The sequence below is a fragment of the Pipistrellus kuhlii genome, unplaced genomic scaffold (genome assembly GCF_014108245.1).
Source record: "Pipistrellus kuhlii isolate mPipKuh1 unplaced genomic scaffold, mPipKuh1.p scaffold_m20_p_3, whole genome shotgun sequence".
NCBI classification, from domain to species: Eukaryota; Metazoa; Chordata; class Mammalia; order Chiroptera; family Vespertilionidae; genus Pipistrellus; species Pipistrellus kuhlii.
Window position 1 is genome coordinate 164,948,187 of NW_023425529.1, and position 17,896 is coordinate 164,966,082.

Sequence of the window (17,896 nt, forward strand, 5' to 3'; positions counted from 1 at the left end):
TTTGTTTAAGAAAAGTTTTACTAATGTGTTAATATTTCAGCAAAGTTATTGCATTGCAACGGGTTTAAAAGGCAGACAAACATTAATATAGCCTATAAAGTAGCAAAGGTGTTTTATATAATTAAAATATTACACAGACCTGTGGGATTTATTGAGAAACTATCAGACCCATAAAAGAAATTAAATCTGAAAGAGTAAATCCAGTATTAGCACCTACATTATCTCTGAAACTAAAACTTGTTACTATTTCATTCTCTCCTAATATATTTAACTCTCTCTCAAATACGGTGCTCTCAAACCTCAAAGGTGAATGAAAGCCATAAGAAGCCCAGTACTAAAAACATACAGCCAAAAGAAGTAGAAATATTGACTTAGACTTGAGTTTTAATTGGAAATCACTTAACTTACTGTACTTAAATCTACCATAAGATTTCTGTGCAATGAATACTGTATATAAGGAAAGTCTATGAATCATTAGATTTGCCAGTGGGGATAGTTAAAAATTAGCAATATACAGTATTATTCCTATCAAATTTTTTTCTCATAAGTTATATTTATAACAAAACTATAATTAAAATATTTATTACACTTGCTTATTACACTTTCAGGAGCATTTATGTGTTTGATGGTTTAGCATCCACTGTATTGTGCTTACTTATTTATATAAGGAACAACCAACACATACCACATCTTCCCAACATTCAAGGTAATGTAATGATAACAAAATCCTCCAAAGAAAAATACTGGAAACTGTATTAAATACTGCTTTATTAGAAATAATTGCTATAATAAAACAAAGAACACATTATTTTTCCAATGAACTTGAGTTTGAGAAACTTAACAGAAATAGATCTTTAAGATTTGAGTCATGGCAGAACTGATAGTTCTTTGAAATCTGGGAGATGCATTAGCAACACCACAGACACAGCCTAACCTGTACTAAAATCCTGAAGAAAAGCATTTTGTTAATTTGGGGGAATGAGACTGAACACTGGCTAAGACATGACTTTGAGGTCTTTAGCCACCTAGGAAGCTGGCCCCAGGAATGAAGAGAACCATGGGTACTGGTGGCAGATAAATAAACTTTGCGTTGGGCTAACCAACTGCATATTTCATTAATGGCTCTGAATAAAAAAAGTGAAATGCTTCATTGTGTTTTCTCAGAAACTAATGAAAAGATTACAGAGTCCTACACAATCTGGAGACAAAAAGTGGATGCTGAGCGACTAGCGGTCACTCCAGGTGTGGAATTTTAGAAAGTTAGTCCTTGGAGTAAACGGCACCGTGGCTCTGGCAGCAGATACAAAGGAATGACGCTCTGTAGAGGAGGTAGGGGATGCTCTGCGATCAGCCAGTGGAGACATGAGGTTCCCAGCTGGAGCTGGGATCTATAATCAGAGGGAAAAAGTAAAGGTTTTAGAAAAGGATGCTAAAAATAACCTCAAAACATCTCTCTACACCAACTGATATGAATGCCTAAAATGTGGGCTATCTAATACCTGAATCTGTACTACGCGCTTACGTTCAGAGCTCAATAGTGTAGAAAGCTAAGCCCGTATATTTTTATCTCTGACTAATCATGTCAAGAGAGTAGAACAGCACAGGGTTAAGTGGCAAATCTGGGACCAGGCTGCCTTGGTCACTACCTACTAGTTTTTAACCTTGGACAACTAATTTAAGCTCTTTATGCCTGAGTTTCCTCATCTGAAAAATTGAGATAACGATATCTGGATTGTGATGATTAAAATTAAGCATTTACAAATAGTGCCAAAAAATATTAGCTATTTTTATTATCATCAATTTACTGTGATAGAATGATTTGTCCTAATTTTTTTTTTTTTTTAAATAAAGACAATCTTAATGCAAAGAAAGAAAACACCATTAATATATTTAACTAAAAGCCTGGTGCATGAAATTCGTGCACTGACAGGGGGAGGGTCCCTCAGCCTGACCTGCACCCTCTTGCAGTCCAGGACATTCCTCTTGCAGTCTGGGACCCCTCAGGGAATGTAGCAGTGCACCAAGTGGTAGGCGACCAGGGAGGAGCCCGAATCTGGCCAGGTGCCTCTCATGCTCATCTTGGCCAGCAGCACCTGTTGCGGCTGCTTGGTAGCTGCCGCTGATTCAGGAGAGGCTCCCGCTATGGCAGCTGTGCTTGCCAGCTATGAGCCCAGCTTCTGGCTGAGCAGCACTCCCCCTGTGGAGTGCATTGACCACCAGGGGGCAGCTCGTACATTGGGCATCCGTTCCCTGGTGGCCAGTGTGCATCATACAGATCATTTGTTCTGGTTATTCTGTTTTTTAGGTTTTTATTGTATAGACTACAGGCCCAGTGCATGAAATTCATGCAGGGGGGTGTGGGGGGAGGAGGGTGTCCCTAGCCCAGCCTGCAACCTCTCCAATCTGGGACCCCTTGAGGAATGTCCGACTGTCCCCTCACAATCCAGGACTGCTGGCTCCCACTGTTCACCTGCCTGCCTTCCTGATTGCCCCTAACCACTTCTGCCTGCCAGTCTGATCATCCCCTAACCACTCCCATATCAACCTGAGTGATGTCTAACTACTCCCCTGACAGCCTGTTTGCCCCCAATTCTCCTCCTCTGCTGGCCTGGTCACCCCTAACTTTCCTCCTCTGCAAGGGCCTCCCTTGCAATCCTGGTGCCTCCCAACTGCCTTCCCCTGCTGGCCATTGTGTCCACATGGGGGCAGCCATCTTGTGTGTTGGAGTGATGGTCAATCTGCATATTGGTCTTTTATTAGATAGGATAGAGGCCTGGTACATGGGTGGGGCCAGCTGGTTTGCCCTGAAGGGTATCCCAGATCAGGGTGGGGGTTCCCTTGGGGCGTGGAATGGCCTGGGCAAGGGGCCTGTGGTGGTTTGCAGGCCATCCATGCCCCCTGGCGCCCCAAGTGGAGGCCCTGGTATCTGGAATTTATTGACCTTCTACAATTCAAACTTTGTAGCCTGGAGCGGAGCCAAGCCTCTTGCTTGCTCCGTGGTAGCAGCCACTTCTGTTGGAATTTATGTATCTTCTATAATTGAAACTTTGTAGCCTGTAGTGAAGGCCTGAGCTGGCCAGGGCTGCAGAAGTTTGACTTCCTCCATTGCCTGGGGCAAACCTAGCCTCCTGCTCTTCCAGCTCAGTGGTTGCTGCCATTTTTGTTGGAATTTCCTTACCTTCTATAATTGAAACTTTGTACCCTTGAGTGGAGGCCTGGGCCTGCCAGGGTGTGTGGAAAGCTTAGGTTCCTCCATTGCCAGGGAAACCCAACCCTTCCTCTTGCTCTCTGTGGCCACAGCCATCTTGGTTGGGGTTAATTTGCATACTCGCTCTGATTGGATGGTGAGTATGGTTGGTGGGTGTTGCTTGTGGGTATAGCGGAGTGATGGTTATTTTGCATATTATCTTTTATTAGATAGGATAATAAAGATATTTTAAAAATTCAACTTAAAAATAACTAAATATTATGTTTAAAGATCTACTTGTGTACTTTTTGTCAAGTCATTAATTCACATATAATGCTTCAACCTGCAAACACCCTCTAGACTTAAGAAAAATAGTAGAATTGAATTAATTATTCTTATAGGTTTTCCCCTCCTACAAAGCTTCAGCCTACACTGGTTCCTGCGCTTGAGAAACACATAGCTCTTAAAACTAAATTGTGCTGAACAAAAATATTTGCATTCACGAAACTATCCAGAAGTTCCTAATGTAAATCTTACTCATTGCAAAATTTTACAGTTGTTTGAATATTGATAGATTAGTCTCTGGTGTGTAATTGCTCAAAACCCCACACCACTTCAGAAAAACATTATATTTAGCAATAATAGCTACAAAATGAGTCATGACAAATGCATTGTGCCAAGTCAACGCAGCTGCAATTGATAAAACAAACTTATTCCAATGGCATGTAACAAAAACCACACATAAGGTTCCTGACTGCTTATTTGAGAAATATCAGTTTGGAAATTGTTCATGAGAAAGTGTAAGAACAAATACCACTAAGTGTTCCAAAGCAAGGCTATTTTAAAGAAATAAAAGGTATCATGGATGATAACATCATTTAGGCCTTTGACTTTCAAGAATTCAGATGACACATTCCCTAGTACTAAAGGAAGGCAATTTTGGAAAGTTGGTTGGTCTGTAGAATTCAATAAATGGTATAATAGCAGACAAAATGTATTTCCAAAAAGTACTGAAAAAGAAAAGGCGATAAACACTTAGCAGTGGTTGACAAACTCATTAGTCAACAGAGCCAAATATCAACAGTACAATGATTGAAATTTCTTTTGAGAGTCAATTTTTTAAAATTTAAACTTCTTCTAACGTCACTTCTTCAAAAAAGACTCACCTAGGCCATGGTATTTTGTGGAAGAGCCACACTCAAGGGGCTAAAGAGCTGCACGTGGCTCAAGAGCAGCAGTTTGCCGACCATGGACTTAGAGCAATCTGATTAACTTCCCTTTCTCCATATTCTTGCTAGTGTTAAGTACTTAAAAAGGAAGTATGGTATAAAAAAAATGAGTTTATGGCCAATCAGCGCAACGTTGAGAACATAATTTAACCTATTTGTACTTTGGTCTGTGCATTTATATAATGGGGAAAAATTTGGCAGAATTCTTGTGAGAATTAGAAATACCATTTGTTTAATATCTGGCACATATGAGGTATCTCAAAATGGTAGCTATTATTATCATTGTTCTGGGAAGGAATATATTTGCTTTGATAGATTCTATTTCTATGCTGCCCTGTTAGTGATATATGATGGTAAACAAAGTTAATTAGGAAAACACAGAGCAGAACACTATCTGTAGAAAAACTAAAGACTGAAATTGGCACAAACAGTGTAAGTACAATTTCCCGTCACTTAGAAGACTGTGCTAATGTACTATGGCTTTTAGGTGATTTTGTCTATAGATTTCTATTAATATCACCTAATCTGTTTCTCAGTTATTCAGTGTCATTTTATGGATATATAAGAACATAACATTTGAAACAAAAGAATGAAATTTATGGTTCTACCCACTACAGGTAGATAAAATACTCATCTATGGGGCTATGAAATACTTATACTTTCACCACTCCACTCTGAAATGTTTCTTTGGTTTTTAAAAGCCATTTATCATACAGGCAGGGGAACCTAACTATTTAAATGCCTAGAACAGTTTAAAATATTAAAATAAAACATAATTACCTTCCACCTCCAAAATCAAAGTAACAAAAAACACTAGTCTGAAAACAATACTGGGGAGTGTGGGGGGAGGGAAAAGGGGATCAGGATTAAATTCTGTATCACCAAACAGACCTTGGGTTAAGTACACACTTAAATATGAAGTAATACAGAAAACATGCCACCATATAACTATTTACTATGCAGGGAAGAAAATTCATACATCCTACAAAATTACAAATACCACATATAAATCATATAATTCCATATTTACCTTTAATTCCATGGTTTATCTTCCACTGCTCATCCCTCTGTCTTCATAAATGGTAATTTCAATCTAAACAGCATGGCTGTTAAGAAAACACACTATAGCCGAAACTGGTTTGGCTCAGTGGTAGAGCATCAGTCTGCGGACTGAAAAGTCCCAGGTTCGATTCCGGTCAAGGGCATGTACGTTGGTTGCGGGCACATACCCGGTGGGGGGTGTGGTGTGCAAGAGGCAGCTGGTCGATGTTTCTCTCTCATCGATGTTTCTGGCTCTCTATCTCTCTCCCTTCCTCTCTGTAAAAATTCAATAAAATATGTTAAAAAAACAACAACACACACACTATATAATAGAACATAACATATAAAAGGGGGCTATAGCAAGATATATATGGTCTGCACAGACTTTAATTTGCTTTGCTTATTTTTAACTTATGAAAACTTTCTATTTAAATTAAATATGATGCTTTCTCCACCTTGTTGAAAAATTTAAGAAATATAATTGTTTGTAGCATTCTACATATAGTTCCTCCCCAAACGTTATATATTGAGGAAAAAAATCTGAAAAAGAATACTTTACTGTAAAATTGTGTTGCTGTTTTTTTTTAACTGAGAATCCATAAAGATAGTGAATTCAGGGGTTCAAAATACCCTGAAATCATATGTAAATTTTTATTTGAGTGGGGGTTCATGACCTCTAAAAGTTTAAGATCACTGGTGTAGACTATAATAAAACTGAACTTATTATCAGCAGGAAGGCCTGGGATTATCTGACCTACGTTTTTTTAAAAAAATATTTTACCCATTACTCCAGTTATCAAGCTGTATTAGTTTTTTTTGCAATTTTATTTCCCAAATTCACTTAGTGATTTTCAAAGCTTACTGCCTCTAAAAATATGCACAGTATGTCAAAGGTAATGAAATTATACATTTGGCAGCTGCAACTGATTTCAACTAGTCAGATGAACCCATGGAACTGCAATTCATTTGGATGACAAGTCTCACCACATTTATGAGTTTATGCATTTCAAAGGAGCTTTAGGTTCAGAGTTTCTGCAGATGAAATGAATTACTCATACCACCCCCCTTATTAGTACAAGATGCCCTCAGAACCACCAAAAAAGACAGTAACCAGAATACTAAACAATCCAGAGATCTGAACGGTGCAAAAGCAGGAGAGGCATGCTTTAAGAAAAAAAGCTGGAGATAGGCGGCTGATGGTAGGTATGCAATTCACAAAGACAACTCAGGAGTTAAATTCTCTTTGGCCAATGCCAAATCATACCACTGACATTTTCTTTTTATAGACTTTTAGATCTGGACTAAAAAGATACAACTCGAAGTCCTCTCTCAATGGGATCTGTCAGGAGGAGGCCTTGGGGAGCATATATCTTCTCATTCTGCTCTTGAATGTATTTGGAGACTTTCTTCAGAACCTGACAGAAAGAAACAGCAGTTTTTTGTTTTTTTTGTTTTTTTTACAAATTTCATTGGATTTCCCTTTAAGTATCAGCAGAATTTCCAAATTTTCAGACAGTGGGATTAGTTTTCAAAGCAAGTCATGGATATTCCTATGGAAGGATACAGCTCTGATTACTTGGCTCACACCTGTTGCATACAACATACAGCACAGCATGACGGACTCTTCAAGTCACAAATATCTTCAATGTAGTGTTTAGTAGAAATGCATACAAAAGCATGAGACCCAATCCCCCTCCTTCTTACCTCCTAGACACCTCAATCCTGGATTTAGAGAAACAGTTACATACACAGTGGTGAGTTATGCTTTTCTCTCTCCCTACTCATAAAGTGTCATTAATGTGACATCTTCTAATATCAAGGGTACTTCTTGGCTTTCTCCTTTAACACTTAAGAATTGCTTCTTCTTTGTACATTTTCGTCAACTTTGAGTACTGATACAAAGTTGGCTTATAACAAAAGATAACCCAGCTAGTTTAAATGGAACATTTTTTGTCCTTTGAAGACATGTGGGCGTTAGCTGCCAGGGAGTTTCTGATGATTACAAGTGTCTTATATCATCTCCATGACCGCATGTAGTGCTATTCTGCAGTTGCTCCTGTGTCCTAGACGGGAACCTCAATTTATAAGTTTAGTATTAAGGTTGTAAAAGTCAAAGCAATTGTAGACAAAAACCAGATAAGATACAAAGGAACTTCTGGAAATTGCCAAATCTCCAGCTTTAATAAGGGCAATTCTGAGACAGATAACTTAGAAGAAAATAAATCTTAATAGCTATATACAAAAATCAAAGAGTTACATGTTTTATTTCAGATTCAAAGCCATCAGAACCCTCTTCTGGCTCCAATGTTCAAAGGGACTTTGATCCAGATCTTTAATTACTATATATTTTCTTAAATTCACACTATCAGCATATGATAAAGTCACAGATAAATCTGATCACAAAGGGAGAAAAGAACTGTATGAAAAAGCTGGACATTAAGAAGTGATTAAGAGTGGGGTCTATAATGTAACAGGCCAAACCAACAGGTTAGGATGGTACAATTTAGGTTTTAGTATAAATTGATTTAGAATTTAAAACTCTATGTGGCTTGTATAACTAATTTTCTTATTGTAGGAAAATAATTTAAATGATTTATTCAAGTTACATTTTTAGAAATAACATAATGTTTTATGCTTTTTAAAAAGAGCATGATTATACTAAAAGAGCAACCTTACATGGTGTAAATTAAGAAATACTATTTCTAAAGAAAAACTTTTTTTTTCACCTAATTATCTGAATACATATATCATTCTCCTGTTTTCAACTCTCAAAGAATTTGAGCAGTGTTCAGTCTTTATGGAAAAAAAAAAAAATCTTAGGCACTATCTCTATATCAGAGTTTGTCAATCATGCTAAAACAAAGAATAGAAGGAAGTAGCCACTAAAGGTACCCAACTCAGTACTCCCAATCTTCTCTCCGATTTCCCTCTCAGCTCACCTGACAGATTGGAAATTGGAGAATCAGTCTCCCCTCTCCAAGGTCCATTAATACTGAGAGGACACTCAGATGAATGCTTGCATGGCTGGTTTCAAAGAAAGGATTCCTTCAGAACAGCTTTCCTCCCTCTCTCCTTGGGCACAGGTTAGTAGCAAAGAAATGGCATTCCTTTATTTGATTCAAGCACAACTTGGTTGTGTAGGTTTTTGTCTAAACTTTAATAACATTCATGAGCACTTGGGTATCAGTTTAGAAAGAAAAGAGGTTTTTTTTTGGTATAAACTCCAAATCCTCTTATACTATTTTGGTGAAGGTAGCACTATCCTAAACAGGATGCTTTTAAACTCTTAAATCTCTTTAGCATAGGAAAGCATTAATATGAGTAAACTCATACTGCATCCCATACTGAACAAAGCACCATTCTCACCCCCAAGAATCTTATGTTGACATTTATTCATATTTTATATCTGTTAACTTCAAAGCCTCAACAAACCCCAATTTGCATAATATTTACAAAGCTAAACACAATCAAAACTCCTGGAGAATAATAAACTGGAGAAAGCCTCATAGATCCTTGTGAAAAAATATCTTTAAGTGAGACTAAGAGAGAACACTAAGATCACAGCTATTTTCAGAAAATATCTAAGTCCCTTCTAATTGTGTTCCTTTTACAGATTACAGCACATAGGCAGAGGGATGTTTTATAGTCGATGAATGAGACAGACAGCTATTGAGGGAACCTTTACAATCCCATTTGTTCCCTTATTATCTTGGGCAGCAACAATAGAGAAATAACACTGAAGTCTTTATTTTCATTTTAAACCAATAAAGAGCACATTATAGGAAAAATGCATGATTATTCTAGTGAGTTTTCAAAGGCCTATTTATAATTTCAAAAATTTAACCCACATGACAAAGTGTAAGCACTGTTATATTTGGCTTACTGTTTGTAAATTACAAATTTTAGTGTTTAAAACAATAAAGACTAAATGACTCAATCCTGTCTTTTTATAAAGTAGAAAATAATAGCACGAAAATTCCTAAGGGATAAACTAGAGGGAGAGGGTAGTTGTTTTCATACTTTTATCACTTTATAAAAAATACAAATATACATATGAAAAGTTTTCTTTTAAAAGCATTGGTACATTATATCTTAACTAGAGACCCAGTGCACGGATTTTTGCACTGGTGGGGGTCCCTCAGCCTGGCTTATGGGGATCAGTGGGCCACCACCACAGCCCGGTCTTATCCGCCAGCTCGTTGGGCTCCAGCCTGCTGTCTGCGTCGATCCCGCACAGAACAAAGTAGTGTGGAAAGTGGCAGACAGTAGGGGAGGAGCTCAAGCGGGGCTGGGTGCCTGGGTGCTGCTCCTGCTCATCCTGCCCCCGCTGTGCCTACTGCCACAACCACGCTGGGGCATGCAGGGAGTGTCCGCAGGAGAGGCTCGCACCGTCACAGTGGCGCTTGCCAGCTGTGAGCCCGGAGTCTGGCGCCCATTCATCAGCTGAGCGGTGCTCCCACTGTGGGGGCACACTGATCACCAGGGGGCAGCTCCTGCGTTGAGCATCTGCCCCCTATGGTAAGTGCATGTCATAGCTACCGGCTGGTCACCCAGTTGCTTAGGCTTTTATATATAGATTATGACCATTCTAGTTATTAACTTTCCATGATCTAGTTATTCTTGTCCAGTTTCTAAAGTAAAATCACCCATTTATATTGATTGATTGATTCTAGAGAGGGAGAGAAGAAGGGGGAGAAAGTGAGAGAAACATTGATGTGAGAGACATCGATTGGTTGCCTCCTGCACCTGCTCTGACTGGGGACTGAAACCACAACCTAGATATGTGCTCTCACCAGAAATCAATCCCGTGACCTTCTGGTACTCTGGAGGATGCTCCAACCAACTGAGCCACACCAGCCAGGGTTAAAATCCCTGTTTAAAAAATGTGGCTATGCTTTAAACTTTGGTTTCTTGACTAATTCTACTTGGTCTTTACTTGCTTTATAATAGTTACTTTGTAAAGAGATCTTGATTAGACTTATAAAGTACTACCTTATATATTGCCTATAAAATAAAATTAAAACATATAATTAGGTTCAATCAATTTCCACTATATTTTTGATACTGAGAACTGCCTTTCAAGATTAATAATCAAAATAATTTTAATTAAGAACTGAAAAAAGATTACTCGTACCTGAAATTTAAAAAATCATGTTACTTCACAAATATCTGATTAAAACATACATATATTCTAACTTAATTCTTAAATTTATCTTAAGAAAACACTTTCTAAGCATTTACCATATATGAGGAAATTTATTAATACTAACACCCATTTTACAGAAAGCACTCTTAGAGAATAACCTCTCTTGTCCATAATCCCATAATTAGTAAATGACTTGCCTGTCATCCAATTACCAATTTCTTTTTACAACTGACATCAGAAGGAGTTACCTGTATCTATTTCAGCCAATGCACATGGGTAAATAAGTTAATTAAAATATTAAATTTAAAAGCTAGAGTGAAATGACAACTCAAGCATCTAATATTCCACAAGCATTAATAAAATAATGTGGAGGACATATTTCTAATTTAAATTGGCAGTATTCTATACTTCTTTAAAAGACCATCCTGGATGACCAAGTTTTTATCCATGTGAATTCAGTCTTAACACCCCTCCCCCCTTCTACATTCAGCTCTTCATCAAGTCTTGGTTCTATCACCAACATATCTCTTAAATCTGTTTATCTGCTTCCATCTCTATTGCTCTGTTCCTTGTCCAAGCTATCATCATCTCTTGCCTAGATTTCTACAGAGCATCCTAACTGGTTTCCCTGCTTTCACAACTTTTTTTCAGAGCAGAGAGATCTCTTTATTAAAAAAAATCTGATCATATCCTTCTCCTGCATAAAACCTTTGAGTAGCTTCCCCAATGTACTGATTTCTCTAGGCTTTCATCCTTCATGAAATAGCCCTAAATGTTTCCTCCTCAGAGGCCTTTTCTGACCACAGAATTAAATTAGGTCTCTCCTATTATTTTCTATCATAGGAGAGTTTATTTTCTTCAAGGAACTTAACATATTTTATAATTTTGCTGATTTTGTTTCCTTAATATCAGTTGTTATCACTAAATTATAAACTCCACAAGGTCAGCAACCATGTTTGCCTTATTCAGTTATACCCCTGCATACTGGTTAGCATATAGTATACTTTCAATAAGTATTTGTAGGATTTATTCTCTTCATTCAGAAAATGTATTATTAAAGAGAAGCTGCTATGACAAAACAGACTGAAAGCTGACATTGATCCTTTATAACTTCTGATTCTAAATGTTAACCAGGAATGAAAGTAAGCTGCTTCTCTATATGATATGGAGAAGGACATAAACTATGAAGTTATTATTTAAATACTAGAGGCCCGATGCATGAGATGCGTGTAAGAGTAGGCCTTCCTTCCCCCGGCTGCCAGCACCGGCTTCTCTCTGGCACCCGGGACCGGTTGGCTGGTCTGATTAGCATATTACACTTTTATTATTATAGATACCCTTTTTGTAACACTAGTTCAATATTTTAGCTACAATTGTATCTGCTCTATGCTGCATGGAGTACAAGACAATCACAGGGGCATTTTTATACGTGGGATATAATGTAAATATCAGGATTTAATAATAGGGGCTTACTCTGATTAACTTAAATACATCCATTTAACACACATTCAGGGAGTGTCTAATATACCCAAGGCGTGGTGTCAGGCAAGAAGAGGAATATATAGTGGTTAAGGCACTTTGAACAAGAAAAATTCATACTTGATGGGCAAATAAGAATGTAAACTTCTGCATTCCAAAGTAGAGTGTAAAGTGCCAGGAAACAAGACACAAATAAAATATTGTGGGGATACCAAGGAGAGAAAGACTGATTAGAAGACAAAGGAAAATTTAGATAAAGTGAGACCTAAGAGACTGGTGAGATTTGAACATGGGAAGAGTAGCATTCTAGGGTCAAATAAACACAAGACTAAGGTGGGAGGATAAAACTTAAGATAGAAATTTGGGGAAACAGAGTAAAGGTAGCCTTACCTTCTCATAATGAGTTTCCATGCATAAGAAGATGGTGTAGGCTGTTAAACAAGCCAAACAACCTTCAAGATATGATTGACCCCCAAGCTTCTCTGCTTCTGCATAAAGGTTATTTAGAGTTCGAACTGTTTCTTCAAACTGCTGCCTATCAATCTGTACAGAAAAGAATTTAAAAATAAGTTTTGGAAAAAAATATTAGCTACTCACTAATGCTTGTCATCACTGGCTTATTTTGCTTTTTTGTCAACATTCTTATCTAATAATTGGCATACAATTTTTAGGTGATTAAATCTGGACCTAAGTTACTGAAACTGCTTAGTATCTGTTTAATTTTATCACTATTATGAACATTAGATATCTTCAACTTTCAATATAGTTTTTTTTATTTTTTATACAGTAGGTCCTTGGGTTAAATCAGAGATCCGTTCCTATGGCACGATATATCACGATTTTCCCTAAGTCGGAACCCACTTACATAAGCACTTAGTACGTCACTCACATGGAGCACATACATAGCAGTAGTGAAATCGTAAAAAAAAATTTTTTTTAAATAAAGATAACAATTCCTGACCTTTATTTGTAGTAAATAAATGATAAAAAACATAAAGCACATATGTTCACACATTGAAATGACAGAACTTTTTAAAAAAATAAATACTATAAATGGGAGATGGCAACGTAACCACGAAACGTCATACGTCGAGTCTTATGTAACCCGAGGACTGCCTGTAATGAATTTCAAGTAAATTAGATTATACAATTCTTCGATCTTTCAATTCAGTTATATTCACTTTTCCTGAGCACCTACCATTACATACTATGACAGACCTTAGAGAAATATTAATAAGACAGACTCAATCTTCAAGGAGTTTACAGTTGAATGAGCAGCACAAATATGTAAATATAAAAGTGCAATAAGTTGCAGAGTACTATAATAGAGGCATAAAGTACGGTGGAAGAGACCTTCCCTTGATCTGGAAAGAGCAGATAGTCTTAAATTCAATAGCTAAACACAGCCAGGGAAGGACATTTTAAGCAGAAGAATCAGAGTGCAAAGTTCTGTTTTTTGTTGACTCAATATTAAAGTAACTATTTAGTATTAAAAGCTCATCATGAACAAGGCAAAATCTCAAACTACTGCACAACTCACACCAAGCCATTCCTATCACCTCCTATTCAGTGACACTATCATCTTACATTTATACCAATACTATTGTCATTCACTTCCCACTCTAATCATCTGCTTTTACTTCCTTCTTCCAGTATCACTTTATTTTCTAACAGTGCTTTCTACATTTTTAAATCTTAATACTTTATGCTAGAACTTTCAAGGGCCATTAGTAGAGTATTTCATCTGATACTATCATTCTTGGTAACAAAAGTACAATTAGTCTGTCCTTACTTTAGGCCTTCTTTATTCCTAAAACTAGGAACTACCTACATATAAATTCTTTCATGAAGTCTATATAAAAATAGACTAATAGAAGTCAAAGAACCTCAATATCATAGTTTGAGACAAATTATTTCCAAGAACATAATTTTTAAAATTATGATCATCACCTTTAAGCTATTAAAACGGTTTAGATTAGAGGCAGCTATAATCATTGTTTTGTCCTATGGGGAAACAATGAGCCAAAAACATGAAAAAGTTTAATATAAACTTTAAAATGGTGGTGGCTCTACCTGTTTTTCAAAAGGAGCTACTTTTACTTTCCGAGAATATTAGAGTTTCTGACAAGGTTTGGGTGGGTGCCGATGGTACTGAGAGCCAGAGCAGTAACCCTTCACTGAGCTCAAACTACTTGAAGACATGGTTTGTCAAGAATGGTCACGTGCAGAACCGATCTGAACCTATGCTAGAGTTCTCATTCCCTGAAAACAGACTTGGGAGAACTGCTCAATGAACAAATATTAAAGATAAACTGTTCACCTAATTATGCCTAAGTTAATGCCTCCAGTTTTGTCCATCAGTAAATCTGCAAAAATCTAAATAATTTCAATCACTTGTGCTTGTTATGACTGGATAAAAAAGTCATTTGAATTATTTACATTTCTTTGGACATAATATAATTCAAAGCCATGGGATGTCTCTTTCAGATCAGAATCACTAATCACTAATCATATCAGCAACACTAACTCTTAAAAGTTATTCCAAGACTGCAATGCTTTTGTAGGATGGAAGCAAATCATAGATCATTAAAAAAATAAAAATAAATGAAGGATTTTAAAAAAAGTTAAAACAAAAAGATTAAAAAAAAAAACAGTCAAGAATTTCTTGGGAAGGTTATTTTTAAAAAGGAGGAAAGAGTAAAAACCATGGGAGGCAGCAGGAAAGGCAAAGGGCACACTTAACATGCAAAGGCCCCAGGAGAACAAATGTAGGTATTTCCACTTCTCTTCAGGCACTATGAAAAGCTGCCAGTGGTCTCCCCTGGTTACCTGGACATTGGTAGAGAAGCTATATCAATATCTGATATGTGAGGTTGGAACCAAATATAAATTTATATCAGTAAATATTGAAAGCCATAATGGAAATAGGAATCAGGCTCATCATTTTCCCAGAATTTTTGTTTCTTAAACTAGGTGATAAAAAGCATGGTACTGAAGCTTAAAGCAACCACAAGTCACAGGTAATTTCTACTGGTCAAATGTAGAGTTATATTTTTTAAGGTATATATAGGGGAACAAATGCTTCATTTATAGTTCATTCACTTATAAAAATCAATATATTTTTTATTGATTTTTTACAGAGAAGAAGGGAGAGGGATAGAGAGTCTGAAACACCGATGAGAGAGAAATATCGATCAGCAGCCTCCTGCACAGCCCCCACCGGGGATGTGCCCACAACCAATGTACATGCCCTTGACCAGAATCAAACCCAGGACCCTTCAGTCCGCAGACAGACGCTCTATCTACTGAGCCAAACCGGCCTCGGATCATTTCTCTTTTTCCCAGACCAAGGTGCCTAAAATGTCTATATTTTGGGTAAAGTGATAATAAAGCCTCCTTTAAAGAACTGTCCTGGCAACAAAGCATTTAGGCATCAAAGTATTACATTTGAACAGGCAATAGATAAAGTAAACTTTTTAACAGACAGAATTCATCCTAACTCCCAAATTAAAGAGCACAAATGTGTGTGTTTTTAATGCTTTAAAGTAACACAAAACACTTGTGCATTAATTTCTTCCTCTATTAAGTTGCCAAGTGTAATGTTCTCACAAAAGGAAAAACTGGCCTCAGTGGCAGAGCAATCAGTATAATTTCTAGGGTTAGTTGAGAAACAAAGAGAGAAACCTTTCAATTTTCCATCAAACAAGCAAGGAAAATTTAAACCTGTAATTTAAATTTAATCTCAAACGGGAAAAAAAAACAACAACAAAGCTTTCTCAAGCAGTTTAAAGAGTATAAGTTAGTGTTCTAACCCAAACATTAAAAAAGAAAAAAAAGGACACAACTGTACAGCACCGTGTAACACTCCATATAGCACTCAGAATCACAAGCAGTTCTGGGCTGTATGCAGTCAAAGAAATAAATGGACTCCAGAATTCAGAAACATCAATTTCCTGTAAGAAACAGTGGAATACTGTGATTATATTATGATTCTGTATTCCAACTATAAAACACACAGTGGAAGACCAATGTCTGATTATGCATAAATATATGGGGCTCAATTGTGAGTTCAAAGTTTGACAAAGGAATCTTGTAACATCTAAAGTGTGGTGAAAAAAAAAACACACAAAAAACACACAACCAAAAACAAAACAGCTTACATTCTGATTTGAAAGTACAAGTCAGAGTTTCCAAAACAAGCTTAAAAATAAAACATTTGAACCATTTCGCATAAGTCCTTCCATGTAAAACATGCTGACTGCAATGTTAAATTATTTTAAGAACAACATTGAGTAGTTTTAGCCAGTAGGCAACTAGCTCAATTTCCACCTTTTCAAACTACTAGTGTCAGGGTGAGTTAACTCATAACCTAGTGACAATAAAGTACAGCATTCATATGGCATTTCATAAATAAGCTTAACCTCATCATCTTTATGTGACATGTCTGATCTTTAATTTGTATTTAAAGAAACATACTTGGCCCACTAACCTGCTCAAGGTTATAAATCAAGCTAAAGGACATTATACTCGATTATTGTTGATTTTCCAACCTTGGCAATCAGGTAAAACCACCTACCTTGCTACAAGCTGGTTTTAAATGACAGCTCTATACATTTCTCTAGTACAGACTCACCTACACCCACTTACTTCATGACCAGCATTTCTTAGCCCCACACCCACAGCATGTCTGATCACTTATCAGTCCCTCTTGTCAAAACGGGCTCCCATCTAACCAGAAATTGACTTCTGGACAGTAAACTGATGTAAGGTAACATGGCTCAAGACCAAAAGAGTTTCTCTTTGGGTGGCTGAACAGATGTGGGCACAAGAAAACACACACATTCAGCCCTAGCTGGTTTGGCTCAGTGGATAGAGCGTCGGCCTGCGGACTGAAAGGTTTGTGGGCCCAATAAGGGGCATGCAGGAGGCAGCCGATCAATGATTCTCTCATCATTGATGTTTCTATCTCTCTTTCCCTTCCTCTCTGAAATCAATAAAGAAATATATATTTAAAAAAAGAAAGAAAAAGAGCCGAAACCGGTTTGGCTCAGTGGTAGAGCGTCGGTCTGCAGACTGAAAGGTCCCAGGTTCGATTCCGGCCAAGGGCATGTACCTGGGTTGCGGGCACATCCCCAGTAGGGGGTGTGCAAGAGGCAGCTGGTCGATGTTTCTCTCTCATCGACGTTTCTAGCTCTCTATCTCTCTCCCTTCCTCTCTGTGAAAAATCAATAATATATATATATATATATATATATATATATATATATATATATATATATATATAAAAGCTTCCTTTAAAAAAAAAAAGAAAAAAAAGAAAACACACATTCAGGTGGCTTACTTCATTATACCTTTAAAATAAGATACAATCACCCCATTCTTGCATGTCTGTATGTAGGGTTGCCCAAAGGACCTACATCCTGATGACAATTTTGACATGCAAGCCAACATAACACAGGGGGCTCCCAGTGATCAGCAATTGGAGAGTGGCAAGTGTAAGGCCTCCTAATCTTACTATTTCCCTGTCCAGGCCCAGCTCACGCTCTATGTTTTTCAGGTTCCAAGAAGGCCTGTCTGCACTGCCTGGCACAGCACTTAATAAAATCCTTTTCTGCCGGAACAGTTCGGCCAGCACAATGGCCACAAAACGCCAGTCTCAAGGATGATGATGAAGATTCCTCTTGCGTGACGAGGTAGGACTACATAGCTCACATGTTTAGTGAGGTGGCCTGGAGCCTGAGGAATTAGTGCCTCATCACTGCTGTCAATAACCCGGGGGAAAGGTGGGGGCGGTGGGCACCAGAGGGAAGAAGA

The 17,896-nt window shown here is 37.4% G+C and overlaps 1 protein-coding gene across 4 annotated transcripts in view; it reads right to left on the bottom strand.

Annotated features, from left to right (window-relative positions):
• The window catches only part of GOLGA7 (golgin A7), an 18,681-nt gene continuing 785 nt past the window's right edge, over nucleotides 1-17,896 (bottom strand). For 2 of the 4 annotated variants that reach the window (XM_036456611.2, XM_036456612.2), the window contains exons 3-6: nucleotides 12,473-12,625; nucleotides 6,771-6,872; nucleotides 5,447-5,509; nucleotides 1-1,388 (exon numbers count right to left, since the gene is read on the bottom strand). In XM_036456611.2, the coding sequence (XP_036312504.1) occupies nucleotides 5,462-5,509; nucleotides 6,771-6,872; nucleotides 12,473-12,625 (303 nt within the window). In that variant the 3' untranslated portion in view covers nucleotides 1-1,388; nucleotides 5,447-5,461. Of the gene's footprint in view, nucleotides 1,389-5,446; nucleotides 5,523-6,728; nucleotides 6,873-12,472; nucleotides 12,626-17,896 lie in introns of all 4 variants that reach the window. The other 2 variants (XR_006742996.1, XM_036456613.1) reach the window with 2 other exon arrangements.